General features: G+C 49.9%; 2 protein-coding genes across 7 annotated transcripts in view; one reads left to right on the plus strand and one right to left on the minus strand.

The window, feature by feature from the left end:
* Positions 1-1,517, minus strand: part of LOC132581580 (CMRF35-like molecule 5) — a 111,459-nt gene extending 109,942 nt beyond the window's left edge. Inside the window, exons 1-2 of one of the 2 annotated variants that reach the window (XM_060252897.1) lie at positions 1,215-1,517; positions 724-811 (exon numbers count right to left, since the gene is read on the minus strand). In XM_060252897.1, coding sequence (XP_060108880.1) covers positions 724-760 — 37 coding nt within the window. In that variant the 5' untranslated portion in view covers positions 761-811; positions 1,215-1,517. Of the gene's footprint in view, positions 1-530; positions 575-723; positions 812-1,214 lie in introns of those variants that run through there. The other variant, XM_060252898.1, reaches the window with a different exon arrangement.
* Positions 1-22,486, plus strand: part of RAB37 (RAB37, member RAS oncogene family) — a 133,409-nt gene that overhangs the window by 67,520 nt on the left and 43,403 nt on the right. For 2 of the 5 annotated variants that reach the window (XM_060252892.1, XM_060252890.1), the window contains exon 2: positions 7,380-7,490. In XM_060252892.1, coding sequence (XP_060108875.1) covers positions 7,380-7,490 — 111 coding nt within the window. Of the gene's footprint in view, positions 1-7,377; positions 7,491-16,119; positions 16,410-22,486 lie in introns of those variants that run through there. The other 3 variants (XM_060252895.1, XM_060252896.1, XM_060252894.1) reach the window with 3 other exon arrangements.

Below are 22,486 nucleotides of genomic sequence, written 5' to 3' on the forward strand. Positions count from 1 at the left end.
GGGTGGGGGGAATCCTGTAAAACCGGGGGATCCCCCGCTGGGATCTGGAGATTGGGAAGCCTATTATGTCTTAATCCTTGGCTACTGCTAATGGCCCATCTTTCTATCTTCCTGCTACAACTCAACTTCTTTGTTTACCTCTATGCTAATGCAATACATGTTGCACAAATCTTTTGTCTCCAGCCCTGACTCCTCCTCAGAGTAACTAAATTGATACTAACATTAAAACCATCATGGCCCATCTTGACAAACATTAAGAGTCATTTTACCTTTTGTCTTGAACTGGGAACCTATTCAGGTACCCAGGAAAGACACATCAATAACCATCCAGAGCCATCATCGCTCTGGGAGGGCCTTCCCCCCTACAAATACTATAAAACATGAGAGCAAGCCACACCTCCCTGTTCAATCTGGGCACATTGTATGTTTCCATCTTTAATTTCTAAATGAACGTCTGCACATCTGGAACAGGTAATATCACCCTCTTCAACAATCCCTAAAAATTCCTATCACTCACGCCTATCACTCACCCCATCTTATCATCTCAGAGGTGGTTAGCCTGTGTGAGTCTGTTGTAAATGACATGACCCTCTGGAGGACTCCTCCAATTAAGGTTGCTAGCTCCCAGTTGGGAACTACCTGGAGATGTGGATAGAGCCTGAAGAGGGTGGAGATTGGGAGGGAGGGACTTCAGCAGTGTATAATGCCACAGAATCCACTTACCGAAGCAGCCACTTTCTTCAAGTGAACTCATCTCCATCACCTGGAGGTCAGTTATAATTCCAAGAGATCTCCAGCTGCCACCTGGAAGCTATACAAAGAACAAACACTGTGATATACAGGCTACAATGTTTAGTAACTTTAGGAGTCATATAAATCTGTTGTATGTACTATATTATAAAGAAGTGCAACTTTACAAGGAGAGTTCATCCACAACATTACAAGAAAGGTCAATCCCAATGAGCACCCATATATAAGCTCATTTTGTCACGTTCAAAGACTTCCTCAGGAGTATTCTCCTATTTCCTTCAAGGGTTATCAGCCACCTTTTACAATTCGTTATTATTGTTTTCTAAAGCTTTCTGCAGTGTCTTTACTTGCTTCAGAAATTCTCATCCTGGAATAAACTATAGTAATTATGAGATATAGCACCAAGCTGAATGGAAATGAATAAATCTTAGTCATTTTTAAATTTATTGTAATAAAAAACTTACCTCTCAGCACCACTTAAGTGTTTCTATTTATAGTGGGAGCAACGCTTTCCACACTTTTTATAATAAGAGCAAGCCGTTCGTTTGGATGGCAGAAAAAGCTCTCTTTTTGGAGCAGCCAGTTTTAAACCTGGATTTTCTGACTAAATGCTCTCTACAATTTATATATGGAGCAAGCCATTCCTGTTTGACAGTCTTAATGCTCTCATTGAACACATGTATACAATATCAGAGCAAGCTAGTCCTTAACTTCTTTTCTGGCCCAATGTAAAGCCTTCTGAATTATGCTAGCAAAGCTCTCTACCAAACCTGAAAACTGAGAGCGTTTTCGCACTTACCTTAAGCCGGAGCGACGTCCCTCTTCACCGCGCAGCGTCTGCACAGTTTTCGCACTAATTGCTCTGCAGCACCTGGAAGAGCCGCAAAGTCCCGCGGCTTTTGCGTCGCAAATGTAAACCGCCAAAAACCAGTTTACATTTGCGACGCAAAAGCCGCGGGACTCTGCGGCTCTTCCAGGTGCTGCGTTACAATTAGTACGAAAACCGTGCAGACACTGCGCGGTGAAGAGGGACGTCGCTCCGGCTTAAGGTAAGTGCGAAAACGCTCTGACTCTACTTAAAGTATGCTGTTTCTAGGTAATTCCATGCAGCTGTGTGTTAAATATCTCTTTTTTAACCACAATGTGACCAATCAAAATTCTTATGGGCTGACACCCCATTGATGCTTCACTTCAATTAAACTTTAGACATAATTCTTTTAGAAATGAACTGGACTCTATTCCTTACATTTACCCAATACTGCACCCCTGTCCCCTATATTGACTTATGCATCTGGTAAGAAAAGAGGTTTGTTGTGTCCTAGGTTCAAATGGAGAACTGTTACTTTTGGAGGGAACTGTTACTTTTGGAGGGAAGCTGAACAAGCCAAGCTTGTACTCCACACCAGGGTTCCAGAGAAGGCCTAAGCGTGCCCAATCAGGGGAAGGATTGAAACATAAGTAGCCAATCAACATCTAGGCTCATACTGTACCCTGATAGGCCCTTAGGCCTCTGTAAATAGCCAATCCATGTACATAGTTAAGGTCCAATCAGAAGGGGGCAAGAATTGTATAAAAGGAGCGGGAGGTTTGAATAGAGTTTTGTTTTGTTTTGTGTTGGTGTTCCTGAAGTAAAGCTTGCTGAAATCACTCTCCAACTCTGGTCTCTTACTGCGCCGACCCCAGTACTTTACACTGGCGACGAGGATGGGATGCCAGTAAGAACCAGCAACAGAACCAGGAACACGGAAAGGTGGCTAAATCCAAGCCATCTGGGTCCCCACCTCCGCTCTGCGCACACCCCATCTCGCAAGCCGCCCAGACACGCTGCCAAGAATGGAGGCTCCAGCCAACCTCCTGCAGCCCTTTAGCATCGATCACCCCGAGCTGTGGGACTCGTGGGTCGAAGGCTTCCAGTCATACCTGACCTTCCGGAAGATTACAGAGACTACCATGCAGAGAGCTCTGCTTATCAGTACGTGTGGCACGGAGACCGTGGACTTAGCCAGGGCTCTTCTCCAACCCAGGAAGCTCTCAGAGACGCCGGTGGACGACATCATCAGCGCTCTGGAGAAGTATTTCCAGCCCCAGCCAACCAAGCTCACCCGGCACTGGGACTTCCGACAAAGGACACAGAAGGCAAGCGAAACCACGATGGCGTTCTTGACAAGCCTGCGCCGGGTGGCAAGCCGATGCAGTTTCGCAGACCTCAACGAAGCCCTTCTCGACCAGTTTGTATGGGGCTTGAGGGACGAAAAACTAGTACAGAAACTCCTGTCCCTCTCCGAGTGCGACCTAACAAGGGCAATCGATGTGGCCACCAGCTGGGAGAAGGGCAGATCAGCAGGGCCACGGCTGACAAGACAGGCTGCGGCACACCAGATCAACCCTGAACCATCTACAGAGGACTCAGACAAGGACAAAGCTCTACAAACCGGCTATCGTTCAGCAGGAAGGAAGACCACCCATACCCCACAGGGCATGAGACACAAGACACCACCTGCATGTGCAAGCTGCGGGGGCCAGCACGAGCGAAAGACCTGCCGATTCCGGAATGCCACCTGTCGACTCTGCAGCAAGGAAGGCCACATCGCCTGCGCCTGCAGATCCACATCCCGAGCACGCGTCCCGCAAAGATCTGCGCACTCCGAAGGCCAGCCAGACTTCGAGACCGACGCTCTCCACGCCCACCAATACCCGGTACAGTACCTACCCTCGTTAGTCAGGCCCTCCAAAATCCGGGTCACTGTAGAGATCGGGGGGGTGCCCTGCCAAATGGAGGTGGACTCTGGGTCAGCATCATCTATTATAGCGGCAGAGACATTTTTTAAAATCCCCACCAGGCTGAGGCCTCGTCTCAGGGACCCGGGGTTTACTTTAGTGGACTTCCAGAAGAATAAGGTGCCTATCTTGGGAGTGGGCCCGGTCCCAGTCGAATACAAGGGGTTCAAGGGCCAGTTACAAGTGCTAGTGGTCAAGAACCACCTTACAAACCTTTTGGGTCTCGACTGGTTCAAGCCCCTGGGAATAGAGATCAGGGGGGTCAATAAGACTGTCGGAGTGGACTTTAACAAGGTTTGCGAAGAGTTCCCGGCCGTTTTCGATGGCACCTTGGGCTGCTACACGGGTCCCCCGGTTACACTACACCTCGACCCCACAGTGCGGCCTATTAGGCTTAAAGCGCGGCGAGTTCCATTCGCGCTCAAGCCTAAAATTGAGGAGGAACTGGATAAACTGATTGCACAGGGAATACTAGAGCCTGTCACCCACGCAGCCTGGGAAACGCCCATCGTGACTCCAGTCAAGCCCAGTGGGGAAGTGCGGATTTGTGCAGACTATAAGTGCACCCTCAACAAGGCTCTTCAGGCCCACGCATACCCTGTGCCCATCGTCAGCCACGTTTTAGCCACCCTAGCCGGCGCAAAAATTTTTGGCAAGTTGGACTTGGCCCAAGCTTACCAACAGCTGCCGGTGGATGAGGCCACGGCCAACGCCCAAACAATTGTGACCCACCGGGGGGCCTTTAGAGTAAAGCGGTTGCAATTTGGCGTGAGTGTGGCTCCGGGGTTGTTCCAGGAACTCATGGACTCTCTTTTAAAAGGACTTCCCGGAGTCACTCCATTCTTCGATGATGTGCTGATCGCTGCAGCCTCGCCTGAAGAATTCGCCGCCCGCCTTAGAGGAGTCCTACAACGTTTTGAAACAGCCGGCCTCAAGGTCAAACGGGAGAAGTGCCTCCTGGGCGTGGATCGGGTGGAATTCCTGGGGTTCTCCATCGATGCCCAGGGGGTCCATCCCTCCGACGCCAAGCTGCGTGCCATCAGAGATGCTCCAGCGCCCACCAACAAGCAAGAACTCCAGGCCTTCCTCGGCCTCCTAAACTTTTATCATGCTTTTCTCCCCCACAAGGCAGCGGTGGCCGAACCCCTGCACCGGCTTCTAGACAAGAACCGACCCTGGGCGTGGGGCCGCCAGCACGCTAAAGCCTTCCAGGATATCAAGGGCCTCCTGATGTCCAACTCCGTCCTTGCCCATTTCGACGAGACCCTGCCCTTGGTCCTTGCATGCGACGCATCCCCTTATGGCGTGGGGGCAGTTCTGGGCCACCGACTCCCTGATGGGACCGAAGTCCCTATCGCGTACTACTCGCGGACCCTCTCGTCGGCGGAGCGGAACTACGCCCAAATCGACAAAGAAGGGTTGGCAGTTGTGGCCGGCGTCAAAAAATTTCATGATTACATCTACGGCCGGCCCTTTACCCTCTATACGGACCACAAACCCCTCTTGGGCCTCTTTGCATCAGACCGGCAGACCCCTCAGGTGTTGTCCCCACGGGTCCTCCGTTGGTCCATTTTTCTAGCCGGCTACACTTACACCCTAGTGCATCGCCCGGGCAAGGCAATGGGCCATGCTGACGCCCTGAGCCGCTTGCCCTTGCCTGACGTGGATCCCGATCCAGCCCCGGCTCATCAGATCCTACTGATGGACATGCTTCCGGACAGGCCATTGCTCGCCCGCGACGTTGCTGCCCGCTCCGCTCGTGATCCAGTCCTCTCCCGTGTCTTGGACTGGGTGGGGAGGGGGTGGCCCAAGGGCTCGACTGGGCCGGAATTTACTCCGTTTGCAGCCCGGAAAGACGAACTATCCACCCACAAAGGCTGCCTACTATGGGGCAACAGAGTCGTCATCCCCAAACCCTTGCAAGACCAAGTGCTTAGAGCCCTGCACGAGGCACACCCGGGCATAGTCCGCATGAAGGCTCTCGCACGAAGCTATGTCTGGTGGCCCGGCCTCGATGCAGAAATTGAGGCTTGGGTTAAAAGGTGCCCGACATGCCAGGTGTCAAGGCCTGACCCCCCACGTGGCCCAGTGCAACCATGGGAATCCACCAAAACCCCCTGGTCAAGACTGCATATGGACTTTGCTGGCCCCTTCCATGGGCGGACTCTACTCATACTAGTGGATTCATACTCCAAGTGGTTGGAGGTGGTCCAGGTGCCCTCGCCATCATCGCAGGCAACCATCACGGCTCTGAGGGCCATCTTTGCAACCCACGGGTTGCCGGAGACCATCGTCACCGACAACGGCACAGCATTCACGTCCGCAGTGTTCCAGGACTTCTTAGCCAGGAACCTCATCAGGCACATTCGCTCTGCCCCGTTTCATCCAGCCACCAACGGCCAGGCAGAGCGGATGGTGCGCACAGCAAAGGAGGCCTTGAACTGTCTGGGCCCCTCAGACTGGCCAAAAGACTTGGCGTGTTTCCTAATGGCCTACCGGACCACACCCACCGCCTCCACAGGTCGCAGTCCAGCCGAACTCCTCATGGGCCGCCGCATCACCACCCTGCTGGACAAGCTGCACCCTGACCGAGCCCCAGACAGGCGACCGGCGCCGGAACACCTTAAAGCCCCCAGAGGGTTCTACCCAGGTGAGACAGTGTGGGCACGGAACTATGCCACCACTGGCCCCGCCTGGCTCCCTGGAAAGGTGGACCACGTCACAGGACCGGTCTCCTATGCAGTGACCTTGGAGGGTGGACATCTCCTGAGGCGACACATCGACCAACTCCGTGGTCGCCTGCCTGCCGGGGAGCCAAGGTCAGAGGCTCCAGATCCGGACAACGTAAGTCCCCGTGAGCCTGACACAGAACAGGGTTCCGTGGAGCCCGCTTCGGCCCAGCAGGAGGAGACCCCCGACCGCGCAGCTGAACCCAGGTCTTCCGGGGCCGCCGTCCCAGATGTCTCCAGCTCTGCAGCCGTGGAACCACCAACCGAGTCAGAACGCCCAGTCCCCTCGGAGCTCCGACGCTCGACACGAGACCGCCGCCCTCCGGCATATCTCCAGGACTATGTCACCTGATAGCTGGAACTATGGGGGGAGGGGTGTTGTGTCCTAGGTTCAAATGGAGAACTGTTACTTTTGGAGGGAACTGTTACTTTTGGAGGGAAGCTGAACAAGCCAAGCTTGTACTCCACACCAGGGTTCCAGAGAAGGCCTAAGCGTGCCCAATCAGGGGAAGGATTGAAACATAAGTAGCCAATCAACATCTAGGCTCATACTGTACCCTGATAGGCCCTTAGGCCTCTGTAAATAGCCAATCCATGTACATAGTTAAGGTCCAATCAGAAGGGGGCAAGAATTGTATAAAAGGAGCGGGAGGTTTGAATAGAGTTTTGTTTTGTGTTGGTGTTCCTGAAGTAAAGCTTGCTGAAATCACTCTCCAACTCTGGTCTCTTACTGCGCCGACCCCAGTACTTTACAAGGTTTAAAACTGGCTGCTCCAAAAAGAGAGAGTTTTTTGCCATCCAAACAAACGGCTTGCTCTTATTGCCTCACAGACTGCCCAGCACAGCTGGAGAAAGGGCATGCAGCGTAAGTGAGCATGGGAAGTGAAAAGGCTCGCAAACGGATACAGGAAGGATGCACAGGTGGGGGCATATGAGTGGGTGGGTGGGAAGGTAGCAGGAGAGGGAGGTGCTGCTGGGCAAAGGAAGTCAGGGGGCTTCTGGACACTCTGCACAGCCCTGCCAAACTTGGAACCAGCCCTGCAAAGCAGCATCTCTTAAGCCATGTTTTGGCTTGTTATTCATCAAGAGAATCTAATCTACTTTTCTGTTTGATTTCTGCAGACTATCCTGGTTGGAGACAGCGGTGTGGGGAAGACGTCGCTGCTGGTTCAGTTTGACCAGGGCAAGTTCATTCCTGGTTCTTTTTCTGCTACGGTGGGCATCGGATTTACCGTAAGGGCCACTTGGCTATTCTAGGCATGTTTGAGACTTGTGACTGTAAAGAGGCAGGCCTTGACAGCAAGAGATGAGACACTGGGAAGTACTGTCATTTGGTTTCCTGTGTGAAAACCTCTGCTGAGGGTGGCTCATGAACCATAAAACCAGTTGCTACACCATGAGAACACTGTCTTGAAAGTCTGAATCTTAATGCTGCATGATTATTACGGGTTGTCTGATATCTCCCTTCCAAGGGCTCTGAAACGTCCTAGTGAGCTATCCAAGGTTAAGAAACGGGCTTAGTAAATCAAAAGATGTGGGCATCTTGGGGCCAAACTACATGATACTTGTCTTAACAAGTAGGGACTGGATATCTTGGATCTGACTCCCTTTCCTTGCAGCCGTACTACATCTTCAGGGAATGTTGTTTAAAAAAATCTGCAATGATGGGTTTGGCTCAGGACTGCAGCATGGTGGGGGAGAGGCTCTTTCCTTACCCCCAGCCTGAACAAAAATGTTCCTAGGGGAGACTCTGGCCCCACAGACTTTTAAAGCAACATTTCCTTCAGCTGCTGTTTGTCTGCAATGAAAGCAAGTCAGGTCAAGAATCCTGGACCTATCTCATTAAAAAAAAACTAATCGTTTAGTCTGGCCCTTGGACAAAAGTATCTAATTCTGTTCACCGTTTCCCCTCCCCACGGCTCCCCTCCTGCTATTTCCCTTGCCTTCCTCCATTCCCTTCCTCTCACCTCTGCTGCTATCACTGCCATTAATGGAAGTGAAACCTGAAGATTGTTTCACCAGATCCATTAGAAAGATGGCTGTACCACAGTACATCCTTTGTGAGCACTTCCTGATCAATGCCACCACCTCATCATAGGTAACTGACTCGGGGGAGGGGGCAGTAGCTGGGGAAGGAGAATTTTTCTTCAGTTCTTCGCTGCCCATTGTTAGCCACTGCTGCTGTGAGACAGTGGAAGAATCCAAGAAGAGCCCCCAATGATCCCTCTAGTTCAGCATCCTATTTCATACAGTAGCTAACCAGCTGACTTGGAGGGCCAACAAACAGGGCACAGAGGTCAACACCTCCCCCCCCCCGCCTCCCCCCCCCCCATGTTACCAGCTATCACTGGCATTCTGAGGCTTCCCAAGGGCTACCCAAACATTAGGTGAACGGAGGCATCCTGTCCCAGGCAAAAGATTGTGAGGCGCTACTAAAGTGCAGTAACCTGTCAATTATTTAACTATTGTTGTATTTTTTATTGCCATACGTGGTGGATTTTTTTACCTCAGAAATAAAAACATCCTGGTTGTCTCTGAGAACAGAGAAGCCTGTTGCCTTCCCCTAGGTTACTGCCAGGCCTCTGATTTAGTGGGAGCTCACAGGAGCACAGCTCCTGAACCTTTCTGAGAGTTCCTCGTCCTCCTTCTGAAAGTTCCACCTCCTTGTCCATTGAATAGTAGGTGCAGCTGCGTAACAATCCCTGGATGAGCTCCACCACCTGTTCCTCTGCAAAATGACCCCTGGTTTCTGCACAAGTCGTTTATTTATTTATTTATTTATTTCGATTTATATCCCGCCCTACCTCACCGAGGCGGGCTCAGGGCGGCTCACAACACAAAAATTCTAACAATAAAATTAAGAATTAAAATACATTAATAATTTACACAATAAAAATAAACAACAATTCATCAATGTGCTATCCCATAGTCTTCCTTAGAAGTATTCAGATGTCTGTCAGTCGTATGCCAACCGGAAAAGGACTGTCTTACAGGCCCTGCGGAATTGCCCAAGGTTCTGCAGGGCCCTCACCTCTTCCGGCAGCTGGTTCCACCAGCAAGGGGCTGTGATCGAAAAAGCCCTGTCCCTAGTTGACTTCAGACGGGCCTCCTTTGGCCTGGGGATTGTAAGGAGATTTTGAGAACCTGATCTCAGCACTCTCTGGGTAGGCAGGTCCTAGGCCATATAGGGCTTTAAAGGTAATGACCAGCACCTTGTACCGAACTCGGTATATTATTGGCAGCCAGTGCAGTCCCCGAAGCCCCGGCTGAATGTGCTCCCATCTAGGGAGCCCTAATAACAGCTGGGCGGCGGCGTTCTGCACTAACTGCAACTTCCGGGTTCAGCACAGGGGCAGCCCCATGTAGAGGACATTACAGTAATCCAACCTTGAGGTGACCGTTGCATGGATCACTGTTGCCAGATCATCATGTTCCAGGAAAGGAGCCAACTGCCTTGCCCGCCTGAGATGAAAAAATGCAGACTTGGCAGTGGCTGCTATTTGGGCCTCCATAGTTAGGGCAGGCTCCAATAATACCCCCAAGCTCCTGACCCTGTGTGCCGCTGTCAGAGGGATAGCTGTTAAGTGAGGATAGCTTCATATACGTACATTAATAATGGAATAATGTGCTCCATGGAAACATGTATAACAAAAAAACACTGCTTCTACTGAGGAAGAATAGTTTGGAAAGGGGATTTTGAGGGAAGGAATAGGAGGGGCTGTTTACTCCTTTCCTTGCTTGCTGCTGTAAGCTCCTCTCCACAGCTGCCCTCCCCCCAATTCCAGGTTTATGTTAACCTTCACAAAGGTGTCCAAAATCCCATAGTGGGAATTGCTGCTTGGAGGAAATGACTTGCAGTGAAACAGTGATAACGGAGAGGATGTTAATCAGTTTTCCGCTGCCACTTCTCTTCTCCAAATGCCCCCCCCCCCATCTACTTTCCTTAACAGAAGCAGTAGTCTGGGCTTTGTTATGCATGTTTCCGTGTAACATAACATTCTCCTGTAACATGCCTTAATTTTTGCTAGGTGGATTACTAGCGAATACACTTCCGCTTGCACCATTGCCTGAACTCAGATGAAAATACCACTGGAAAATATCCTCACAGCTGCATTTTGATGCTTCAGTGTCTTGAAAAGAAAAGACCAGCACCATGTTGTGACATATGCAGAAGTATCCATCACAGCAGCCTGTAATAAAATAATTGCACCTGCCATAAGTAAACATCTTGAGTGTGGTAAATACATGTGTGAAGCTGGCTTGAATGACTGAAAAACTGTAGGGTAGGCAAATTCTCACTGGAGTTGTGACACCTGTTGCGGAAGAAGCAGTTGTAGCATCCCCTAAGGATTGTTTGAGCGACGTTTTCCTTTATTCAGTCTTCTAAGGACCAATGCAGGGCCACCATTGGCTCCTTGTTTATTACCAGGGGACTGTTTTTTCATCACTTAATGTTCACTAGTTCCTTCCAGGTTTGTCGTTTAAACAATTTTATTTAGTAACATATGGTAATAAATTTCAATTTCTTACATCATTAATAACTACTTTTTTTTCCTATCCCATATATTACTTTCTACCCACCCCTCCCCCCGTTACTTGACCCCCGCCGGTGTTCTATACTTAAAATACTAATGGACTTCCGGTATGATGGCGCAGTGAAGCGGAGCGTTCTTGCTGGGCTCCGGTGAACGTTCCGATTTAGCAAGCTCTAGAGAGGGTCCTCTTAGGAGGATATCTCTTAAAGAAGTGTCAGGGGACACTCCGTAGTCTGGGGAGCTGGCAGGGGACTCGCAGGGGAAGCGGAGGCTTACCTTTCGATCCCAGCCTTTCCTCTGACCGGAGCTTGCTAACGCTCCGGCATTAAGCTGGGCCACCGGGAAGGAGCTGACAGGGCAATAGACTCTTTAAGACCAAGCCTGTCAATACTTTTAATAAAGTGAGCTGAACAGAAGAGACAAATGAAGAGGAGACAGAAGGAACATCTATAAGAAAGAAGAGCTGCAGTCTGGAAGAGAAGTACTTAAAATACTAATATTAAAGGTACCCTTAATTAATAAGAACCAAAATTAATATCCTCCTCCCCCTTATACTTAATCATTATCAAAAATTGTCCAATGTCCTTTTATTTTCCATTCTTTTTCTACGTATCTTCTGAACTTTTCCCACTCCATCTTAAATACTTCTAAATCATAGCCTCTTCAGGTTCTTGTTAACTTGTCCGTTTCACTCCATGTCATAACTCTTCCAAGTTTGTTTGCTGTTATGCATTTGGCCTCACTATTAGGCAAGGAACTGCTTAAAGGATCACTAGCACAATTTTGCTGATGCGGCAGCTTGTCCCAACTGACTTTCATGAACCAGCTACTGTCCAAAGGCTTGTCAGAAGAGTGTCTGAGCAGGAGCTGCTCCTGGATTATTTCGGGGGACTTAGAAGGCCTAACTCTGCTTAAGTTAGCGCTGTGAACGACTCTAGTTGAAAGTCAGTCTTCTCTATATCCATTGTATTCAACATATGCACGTGTTGAAAACAGGAAATGTAGTTCGCAGTAAAACAGAAACATTCAGGTGAATGGATCAGATGCACCAAAAAAGCAGAGTCTCACTACACAGTGAAATAAGAATAAGGCAAATGGTGCAATGCACATTTCCCAGTATGATTCCAGCATATGTATTATTTCTTAGGAGAAATACATTTAATATTAATAAAACCATAATATGTCTACTTGGGGTCACAGTGGGATTGTTGACCAATCATATTAATATCAGTGGTGGTATTCAGATCCAGGGCCAGCGCGTGGGAGTAGGCAGGGTAGGTGGTTGCCTAGGGTGCTACCCCGCCTGGGGGCACCAACAGGCACCCCCTTACTCCTCTACACTCTTTGGAGGCTTCCTTGGAAGCCTCCGAAGAGTGCGCCGTTTTAGTGGTGTGTGGCCACTTTTAACCCGAAAGCGGCAGGGCTAAAACACTGCACTCTCCAAAGAGTGTGGCATTTTAGTGGCACCCGGCTGCTTTTAGGTTGAAAGTGGCTGAGCGGTGCCCTCACGGAAAGGCGCTGCTCGTCCACTTTCATCCCAAAAGCAGCTGGATGTTGCAAAAATGCCACGCTCTCCAGAGAGCGCGGTATTTTAGCAGTGCCCCGCTGCTTTTGGGTTGAAATCAGCCGAGCAGCGCCTTTTCATGCAGGCGCCGCTCATCCGCTTTCATCCCGAAAGCGGTGGGGCATCGCTAAAATGCCTTGCCCTTTGGAGGCTTCCGAAGCCTCCGAAGAGCCAGATCACCTGCACAGTGATGACCAGAACAAGGGAGGGGGGGGCACAGCATAGGGGTCTGCCAGAAGTGGCAGAACCCCTAGCGCCAGGCCTGTTCAGATCAGGCTTGGGTAGCCGTGACCTGTTGTCAAGTTGCAGCTGCCGACTCATGGCGACCCCATGTCAGGGGCGATGCTCTGCTCTTTGGGCAAACTCTGTGGTTAAAATTGGGCTCAACCCATAGAGTTTTGCTTGAAAAGCAGAGCATCATCACGCAATGTCACTGATGTAGTGACCTCACTTCTGCATGACATCATCTTGTCAGAAATACATTTAGTATTAATAAAACTATAAAATGTCACCTTGGGGTCACAGTGGGATTGGTGACCAATCATGTTCGTGCAAGTGGAGGCATTCGGATCAGGCTTGGGTAGGCATGGCCTGCTATCGAGTTGCAGCCGCCGACTCATTGTGAGCCCAGGTCCATGGGGTTTTCAAATCAAGCAATAACCAGAGGTGGATTGCCATTGCCTTCCTCTGTGTAACTACCCTGGTCTTCCTTGGTGGTCTCCCATACAAGCACTAACCACGGCTAACTCTGCTTAGTTTCCAAACTCTGGACATATTAGCACCTTGGGATCTCATTTAACCTTTTTGTAGTGACAGTTAACCAGAAACAGCAGAAGTGTTTAGAAAATTACAACTCAGAGTTTATTTTCTTTTTGTCAACAGATTTTTCATGTTAGATAGCAGTAAAAGCTTAAGTCTGTTGCCTTTCTAGCACAAAGCATGCTCTCTATCCCCCCTTCTCCCATTAAAAAGATTACAGATGGCTCCGGAACACTTCAAATTTTTGTACTAGTCGGGATAGATTGATAGCAGTGGCCTTCTATAATCTGTGCAGCGGTGTGAGCGGGGGGGAGGGGAGGCTAGAATTGCTCTGTACAGACCATTGCTCCTCCTTAGAACACTCACATGTAAACTGGAGCTTCATGGCAGACCATACTTGGAGAAGAGAGCTACAGTGTGGTGCCAAATCCAACATTTTTCTGAACCCATTGACTTTAGAATTCTGTTAAGGAGTCTGGGTGGGGGATCCCCCAATTTTTGTGGCCTTTGTCCCACCCCACCCCCAGATAGCACCAGAGTAGCTACACAGAGGAAGGCAATGACAACCCACCTCTGGTTATCACTTGCTTTGGGGTTAGGGTTGCCAAGTCCAATGTAAGAAATATCTGGGGACTTTGGGGGTGGAGCCAGGAGACTTTGGGGGTGGATCCAGGAGACATTAGGGGCGGAGCCAGGAGCAAGGGTGTGACCAGCATAACTGAACTCCAAAGGGAGTTCTGGCCAAAGGGGGCTCAGAGCCCAGCCCGGCTCAGATGCCCCCTCCTCCCCATGGGAGCCACCGGAGGGGGGGGAGCAAAGCCAAAAGTGGCCAGCCCCGCCAGCCAGCCTGCCTCCCCACAGCGCCCCACTGCCCCTGCCACTCACCGGGCCATGTTCTCCATGACGCACACTTCCCGCGTCCCCCCCACCCCAGCCCCGGGCCGGCCGCTGCTGCCAGTCATTGGCCGCCCGTCCAGCCCCTCGGGGGCCAGCCCAGCCCAGCCAGCCAGCATAGCAGCTCTTGCAGTCCCGCTGGGGATGGGACCAACGTCAGAAAGGGGGCCGCCCGGTCAGCCGCGGCCGAAGGGGGCTCGGAGCCCAGCCCGGCCCAGACTCCCCCTCCTCCCTGCGGGATCCGCCGAAGGAGGGGGAGCAAGGCCAAAAGCGGCCAGAGGGCGGCCAGCCCAGGACAATCGCCACGGTCCCGCCGCTCCTGCCACTCACCAGGCTACGCTCCTTGGCACCGTTTACCCCCCTCCCCCCGCTTCCGTTTTTTGGGGGAGTAGGGGAAGAGGCTGGAAATCCTGGGGTCCCCCGCCAGGGCGGGAGGGTTGGGAAGCCTATTTGGGGTCACCCAAAGTTGGCCGCTTCAACTTGACAACAGGTCATGCCTACCCAAGCCTGATCTGAATGCTTCCACTGATACGTCACCAATCCCACTGATTGGTCACCAATCCCACTGTGACCTCAAGTCAACATTTTATAGTTTTATTAATTTATTAAGTTCAAAGTTTATTAACTTATTAAGTTCAAAGTTGGGAAAGTTTTTAGCCCACGGCTCACCCATGCTCAGGAAAGTTCAAAGTCTTTGCTCAGGAAAGATGGCCCCAGAGCACACTAATTTATGCAGTAGCTCACAATTTATATGCCTGTAGCTCAGGAAGTAGAATTTTTGCTCACGAGACTGCACAGCTTAGAAGGAACATTGGTGAAAATAGTGCCCAGTAGCAACCCTAGTTTAGGACTGCAAAACATACTCTGCAAGCCTTTGTACAAAATGGCTGTCAATGCTGAGGTGAGGGCCCTGCTACGGGGCTTAATTCCACAGGGAATAAAAGGATTCAGGTCTTCTGAGGCTTTTGGCAGCCTGGGAGTGTTGGCTGACCAACAGCTCAGTCCTAAATAGAGTCTACGTCAATTGACTTCAATAGGTTTAGAAGGATGTAATTCTGTTTAGAAGTGCCCTAAAAGACACCAAAAGGCTCATCCTAGACCCTGCCCTTCCCAGGCTCCACCCACAAATCTCCAGGAATTTCCTAACTTTGAACTAGCAACCATAGCACATGGCTGCTTTAGGCATTGCAATTTTTTAGGGCCACAGAGCTTTCCTTGAATCGGAAAGTAGCAGATAAATAAACTAAATCAATGTTTCAATAAAGAGTTTCAGCATTTACTGCTATGTAACAGGGGTAGCGGCCTTCCATTACATCAGGCTATTTCAGGGGTGGGGAACCTTTTTTCTGCCAAGGGCCATATGGATATTTATAACATCATTTGCGGGCCACAGAAAATTATCAACTGAAAAAAAACAGTGCTCCATGCAGGGAGAATGATTCAGGCCAGCAAAATTAATGCAAACAATTGTTTTTCTATTTGAAGTTATGTGGGGAGAGCCGAATCTGACACACACACACACACACACACACACGGCCCACCGCCCTAGGCAAATGCATAGGTCCAGGGCTTTTTTGTAGAAAAAGCCTAGCAGGAACTCAGTAGCATATTAGACCTCATCCCCTAATATTAGCATATTAGGTCACACACTCATTAGCATATTAGGCCACACCATCTGGGATAATCAAGTGCAAACTGAACTGTGACAGTAACTTTTCCAGGCCCTGCAGCAATTCTGGCCGGGTGGCCAGACCCCAGGGAGGCTGCTGCACAGTACACAGTGATCCCTGCCTGGCCCTGAGGAGGCTGCTGCACAGCGCAGCTGGGCTCCACAATCCTTGCTGGCTAGCCAGGCTCCAGGGAGGCTGCCACATGGCTCAGTTCGGTCCAGCAGTCCCTGAGGGGCACACCAAGTGACCTCAAGGGCCGCATATGGCCCTCGGGACAGAGGTCCCCCACCTCTGTGCTATCTGAATTAAGATTCCGGAGTTTCCGAGGCCACGACTGAATATGCGACTGAATATGCGTTGACAATCAGGTGAAGGGAAGGCATTGTAAAAGGGGAGAATGAAAGCACATTTTCACTTCTTATCTCACTTTGATAGGTTAGGATAAGTCATGTGGCATCTTGCATCCCATGAAAGCTCCTTGGGTGGCATCCATTTCTTTGATCTGAGCAACAGAACAAGTCCTGCTTAACAACTTCTCACACCATGTTCCTGCCTTGTGATCCTAGCCTGTCTGCCTTGCCTTGCCCTGTCTCACCTTGTTCCTGCCTTTTGCTTGCCGCTTTTCCTCCTCTCCTGCCCGGATGGACTCTACTCAGCCCTGGCTTCCATCTGCTTCTGAGTAGGCACCGCCCCAGCACAGAGTCGCCCTGCACAACATTCACCCAATCAGGTTTGTAACCATGCTGTTTCTCAGTCTGATGCCTTGTGATGCCCCTGGAAATGGCCAATGGCTTTCCATTGCCACAGCTGAGTAAATCTGCAGGGCCTCTAAGCCATGGGCATGTGAATTCAGATAACATTTCAGCCCTAGCTGCCCAAATCCATGACTCCTGGTGATACGGTTGCCAACAGCCTAGAGGGGGGAAATGTGTTGTCCCTTTGATAGAGGCTTCGTAGGATGTTATTTACCTCAATGCCATGAAAAATTTCAGCTACCCATTCCCACACATTAGACTTCTATTCATGGGGCAGGACATTTCCCCCAAGTCTGTTGGCATCCATACTGGTAAAAGTTTTGCAAAAGGCAAGGGATCTGTAGATTGAAAACCGTATATTATCTCACAATACAACCTTAAATTGCTCGTCTCGTTCATGTGACGATTAGCAACAAAGTTACCTTTTCCACATCTGCCTGAATGAATCAAGAGATTCATTAATCAAGTAGAATAATTATCTGGCATACAGATGGCTATGTCCCCCACCACCACTCATGGCTGAATATGCCAGAATATATTTTTCCCCGTTGGAAAAGACATCTGTGTACAAAAGTTATGCTAAAATGCAAAGTCCTTCTTATCGTTGCTAGTGATATTATTTCTAAGGTTTCAAGAAAATGCTATGAATCTTGTCTGCAAAAGTGCTCTTAAAAATAAATTCCAAGACAATAGAGAGAGCAAGAGCATCCCCTTGTGGCAATAGATCCGAGTGGGCGGCGGTGTTGGTCTGAAGCAATAGAACTAAGCAGTAGACAAGTTTCACCTTTAAGTCCAACTAAGTTTTATTCAGAATGTAAGAGCGTACGAAAGCTTACATTCTGAATAAAACTTAGTTGGTCTTCAAGGTGAAACTTGCCTACTGCTTTGTTCCCTTGTGGCAATGGCAAAGCAATTTCAGGGGAGATATACTGTTCTGTTTCCTGAAATGGCAGAATTGGTGATCCATCTTGAAGCTGCGTTTCCTGCGGAGAGGGAGGAGGAAGGGTTGAGTTCATGTAGATTTCTTTCTTTTTTCAGTGCAAAGCCAGCAGCTATTATATCTTTCCTGTTTAGCATACTGGATGGCATGGCATATTTAATAATGCCTTCTGAAAGGCTGTTTCATAAATAAGTCTTCGGGAAAATGGGAATAAACGCCTCCAGTTTTTCTCACTCATATCATGGCTGGAAATCATACTAGTATATATTCTTGCTGTATGAATGTTTTTTTTTTTTTTTATGAAGGCGTGGTACACTGAAGTGAACAAGAAGGTACCCTATGGGTGAAGCAGTAGTATGGAGACTTAGGCCGTTTTCCCACTGACCTTACTCCGGAGCGACGTCCCTCTTCACCGCGCAGCGTCAGCGCAGATTTCCCACCAACTGCTGCGCACAACCAGGAAGAGCCGCAGCTTTTGCGTCGCAGATGTAAACTGGTTTTTAGCGGTTTACATCTGCGACGCAAAAGCCGCGGCACTTCCTGGTTGTGCGCAGCAGTTGGTGGGAAATCCGCGCAGACGCTGCGCGGTGAAGAGGGACGTCGCTCCGGAGTAAGGTCAGTGGGAAAACGGCCTCTGTATCAGGATCTGGGAAAGGCAACGTCAGAAAGATACGTTCAGCTGGACCAAAATAGAATCAAGCTACTTGCTCTTAGAAGTCAACAGCAAAGAACAATGGCAGCACGATATACGAAACAAATATACCAAAAAAATATTGTGCAAATACACTATTAAATAGATTATACCAATTATATATTATTGTGTAGAAACATACAAAAATTATCATAAATTCACAGCATTTTAGCAACAGATATGTTATTACAGGGAGGACCCCACAAAGTCTCTTATTTTCACAAAGAGAGTGCTACGACTCAAGAACAAAGTTCCAAAAGAGTCCCTCCGTTGCTTGTCGGCTTCCGAAGGAAAAATGCTTGCCTTCACGCAACCACCGGTTTTTAAGTGCGTTCCGCTGCTCCCGCGGATTCCTCATAAGCCAACTGAAATTACCAGCCAAGTTCCTCTCATACACCCATTTCAATTTCTCATTTGACGGCTGGACCAAAATAGAATCAAGCTACTTGCTCTTAGAAGTCAACCGGCAGTGTTAAAGAGTAATGGAGGAAAACAATTGTGTGCAGAGACGCATACAATTCAGATGTAGAAATCTCTTCAGAGTTCTTTCTGTCCCAAGACCTTGTGCATGAAAGAACTTTGAGACCTCTGTGGCCAGCTAGTAAGAAAAAGCCAAATAACAGGAACACAGTAATACCAGCCTTGTCTCAACCATCACCTAAGGAAGGAGCAGGCCCCCAAACATCTCAGCTGTTGTCCTCCCAGCCCCCAAACTCAAATTGCCATTTGCAGATGTGATGGGGAAGATGCTGGAGCTTCTACCATAGTAGGTTTGGGGGGCATGCCACCGTAGCAGAAGGCATCTTTTGTTGGGAAGTTGCCTTGAGAATAATTCGATCGAACAACAGGATACAGATGTGATGCAGTGGTCAGGGTATTAAACTAGGATCTGGGAGACCAGGTTCAGATCCCCGTTCTGCCACGGAGTTTGCTGGGTGACCTTGAATCACTCGCTCTCTTTTCGCTTAATCTGCCTCACAGTATTCTCTCAGAGTTATACGCAGATTGGACTTGCTCCCTGGAAAGTGCTTTTGGGGAAATGTCGGGCACAGCTTCAGGAGTGTATAGAACGAGCTCCGGGCATGCTAGAGGCTGCAGACTTGCAGAGGACCTCCCTACAATGCTCCCTGGGATGGTCAATCCCTCTCCTTCCCTGGGCCTAGGAACCAACCACACTATTGTGGGTGGCCACATCTCTGTAACCCATTCACTCATTGTGGTCAAGGCAATTGCTGGGTATGACCAACAACCCTCCTTCCCTGACTGGGCCCAGAAGCTACCTGAACTGCTTGGGCTGCCTTTGTCCTCAGGCTCCATTCGCTCTCTGATGACAAGATGATAGCTGGGCATGGCCAACCCCCCTCCTCCATTGACCTGCCTGAGCCCAAGAGCCACCTGCACTGTTGCAGGTGGCCACATCTCTGGGCCCCGTTCACCCTCTGCAGACGTGATTGCAGAGCATGGCTGACTCGCTTCCTCCACTGCCTTACCTGGGCCCGGGAGCCACCTGCACTGTTGTGGATGGTCGCATCTCGGACCCCATTCGTTGTCTGCATACAAGTTGATCACAGGGCACACCCAACCCCCTCCTCCCCTGGGCCCAGTGGAAGTGGCTTGGGGCCATGACACAAAGAAGACCCAGACCCAATAGCATTGAAAGAAGAAGAAGAAGAAGAAGATGAAGATGAAGATGAAGATATTGGATTTATATCCCACCCTCCACTCCGAAGAGTCTCAGAGCGGCTCACAATCTCCTTTACCTTCCTCCCCCCCCCCCACAACAGACACCCTGTGAGGTAGATGAAAATATTGGATTTATATCCCGCCATCTACTCCGAAGAGTCTCAGAGTGGCTCACAATCTCCTTTACCTTCCTCCCCCACAACAGACACCCTGGGAGGTGGGTGGGGCTGGAGAGGACTCTCACAGCAGCTGCCCTTTCAAGGACAGAGCCTCAGAGCGGCCTACAATCTCCTTTCCCTTCCTCCCCCACAACAGACACCCTGCGAGGTGGGTGGGGCTGGAGAGGGCTCTCACAGCAGCTGCCCTTTCAAGGACAGAGTCTCAGAGCAGCTCACAATCTCCTTTCCCTTCCTCCCCCACAACAGACACCCTGTGAGGTAGATGAAGATACTGGATTTATATCCCGCCCTCCACTCCGAAGAGTCTCAGAGCGGCTCACAATCTCCTTTCCCTTCCTCCCCTACAACAGACACCCTGTGAGGTAGATGAAGATATTGGATTTATATCCCGCCCTCCATTCCGAAGAGTCTCAGAGCGGCTCACAATCTCCTTTACCTTCCTCCCCCACAACAGACACCCTGTGAGGTGGGTGGGGCTGGAGAGGGCTCTCACAGCAGCTGCCCTTTCAAGGACAACCTCTGCCAGAGCTATGGCTGACCCAAGGCCATTCCAGCAGGTGCAAGTGGAGGAGTGGGGAATCAAACCCGGTTCTCCCAGATAAGAGTCCACACACTTAACCACTACACCAAAATGGATGGAGGTGGTTTGATGGCCCAAGAGGACAGAGAGAGAAAGGGAGAAAGGAAGGAAGCAACACCCCATCTCCAGAACAAAGCACTGGGAAAAGCCTTGGCCGTGTACAGCAATTATCTTGCCAGCAGTGAACAAAGGGAAGGCGCAGTCTCCGGAACGAAGCCCTCTAGAGCATCACCAATGATATGAGCAAAAGGCCAGATCCAGGGTCCCACAACAAAAGGGCACCCACCCAAAACTCACACGATCAATGATATCACTGGATGTCGCAGTGACTTGGACTTGCTGCCAACATCCTATACCCAGGAAGAGTTGGCCATGCACTGCCATCTTCTTGCCAGCGGAGTGAGTGAGAAGATGGCCCAAAGCCCTGACAAAACCCTATTTCCTGGGAAGGGTTGGCAATGCTCAGCTATCATCTTGACTTGGCTGACTCAGAGTCCACCCAACACCCAGTCCCCAGCAGGAAAGAGAGGACCAAAATCAGAAGGGGTGCCTCTGTTACCAAGGTCCCATTTTCAGGAAGGGCTGGCCACGCAGTGCATTTGCCTTGCCAGAGAAGCAAGTGAAAGGCTGATTCAAAGCCCTGGCCTACATAACTCCCAATGCCTCACAGAAAGGAGCAGACTAAAATCAGGACAGGGTGGCTCAAATCTGTGGCCAAGATCCTACTCTCAGGAAGGGCTGGCCACGCACAGTAATCGTCTTGACAGTTGAGCAAGCGAGAGGCTGGCTCAAAGCTCCGGAACAGCACAAGTTGATGACACTGTTTGGAAGGGAGGATTTCAACGTCAGTGATTCAGGGGGGGGAGGGGTGGCACACCTGGCACTCTGCCACACAGGGGTCACTGGGGAGGGCGCAGAAGTGTTTCCAAATGATGGACTGGAAACATAACCCTACGGCCATGGTTGGAGCAGGTGGGAGGTGCAGCTTCTTTCTGGCGCTGGGCTGGGAAACACCAGAGGGAGGCATAACACTGATGGCAGCAGAGACTTGGGATGTGAAAGGGCAGATGCTTCACTACCACCACCGCCGCCACCCCTGAATCACTGTCATTGGAGTTCTCCCTTCCGAACAATGTAATCAACTTATGCTGTTGGGCAATGCAAAAAAACAAAAACAAAACCCTTTTCGCATCCTGCGAGAACCCTGTGGATGGAGCAGAGGAGACCTATGCTGCTGACGTGCTACGGATGTCTTCCAGGGAGGGGTGGGGGGAGACTGTATGGCATGTCCAGGGACAGGGCATCTTCCAACCACTCTCACCCTTATGGCACTGAACCCACAAACATTGAAAGCCCATAGCAGAGAGAGAGTGAAGGAGGAGTGGTGTGTGTATAAATGTGGGCCCTCAGCCAAGGTGCCGACCAGCTATGCCCCATGACCCGGCATGAGTGGAGGGGCTGTGTGGATCAGAGCCCCAAGTCCCTCAAACTCCCAAAGCATACAGCAGAGAGATAGAAGATAAAAAAGAGGGCTGGGGAGGTAGAGAACAGAAATCCGAAGCAGAAGCAAAGTCAAGCACAGAGGACTAGCTCAGCAAATACACCACAGCTTAGAGAGTTGTCCAAAAAGAGTTGTTTTAAAAAAAAGATTTCAGATTTTTCTACAAACCTGGGTTTTTCCCCTCAGTTTTATAGAATGATCTGTTTCTGTGCATACTTCTTAAAGTGGAAATGCATGTTTTGCGTTTCAGTCATCATTCTTTGCATTAGCAGAACTGCAACTCTTGGTGACTTCATTGCTCTGCTTGTATTGCTTGTACCATAGGAGTGTAAACAGAGTTTTGCCATATTAACTTAGCAGTAGCACAAAATTTCAAGCTAGAACACGACACCTGTAGGCTGATCCAGTTATTAGGGACATAATTCCTCACCTCCCATCTTACGAATCTGAATTTCACATTTGAAAGCTCAGGTTGAAG

This window comes from Heteronotia binoei, chromosome 13 (assembly GCF_032191835.1).
Source record: "Heteronotia binoei isolate CCM8104 ecotype False Entrance Well chromosome 13, APGP_CSIRO_Hbin_v1, whole genome shotgun sequence".
Classification (NCBI taxonomy): domain Eukaryota; kingdom Metazoa; phylum Chordata; class Lepidosauria; order Squamata; family Gekkonidae; genus Heteronotia; species Heteronotia binoei.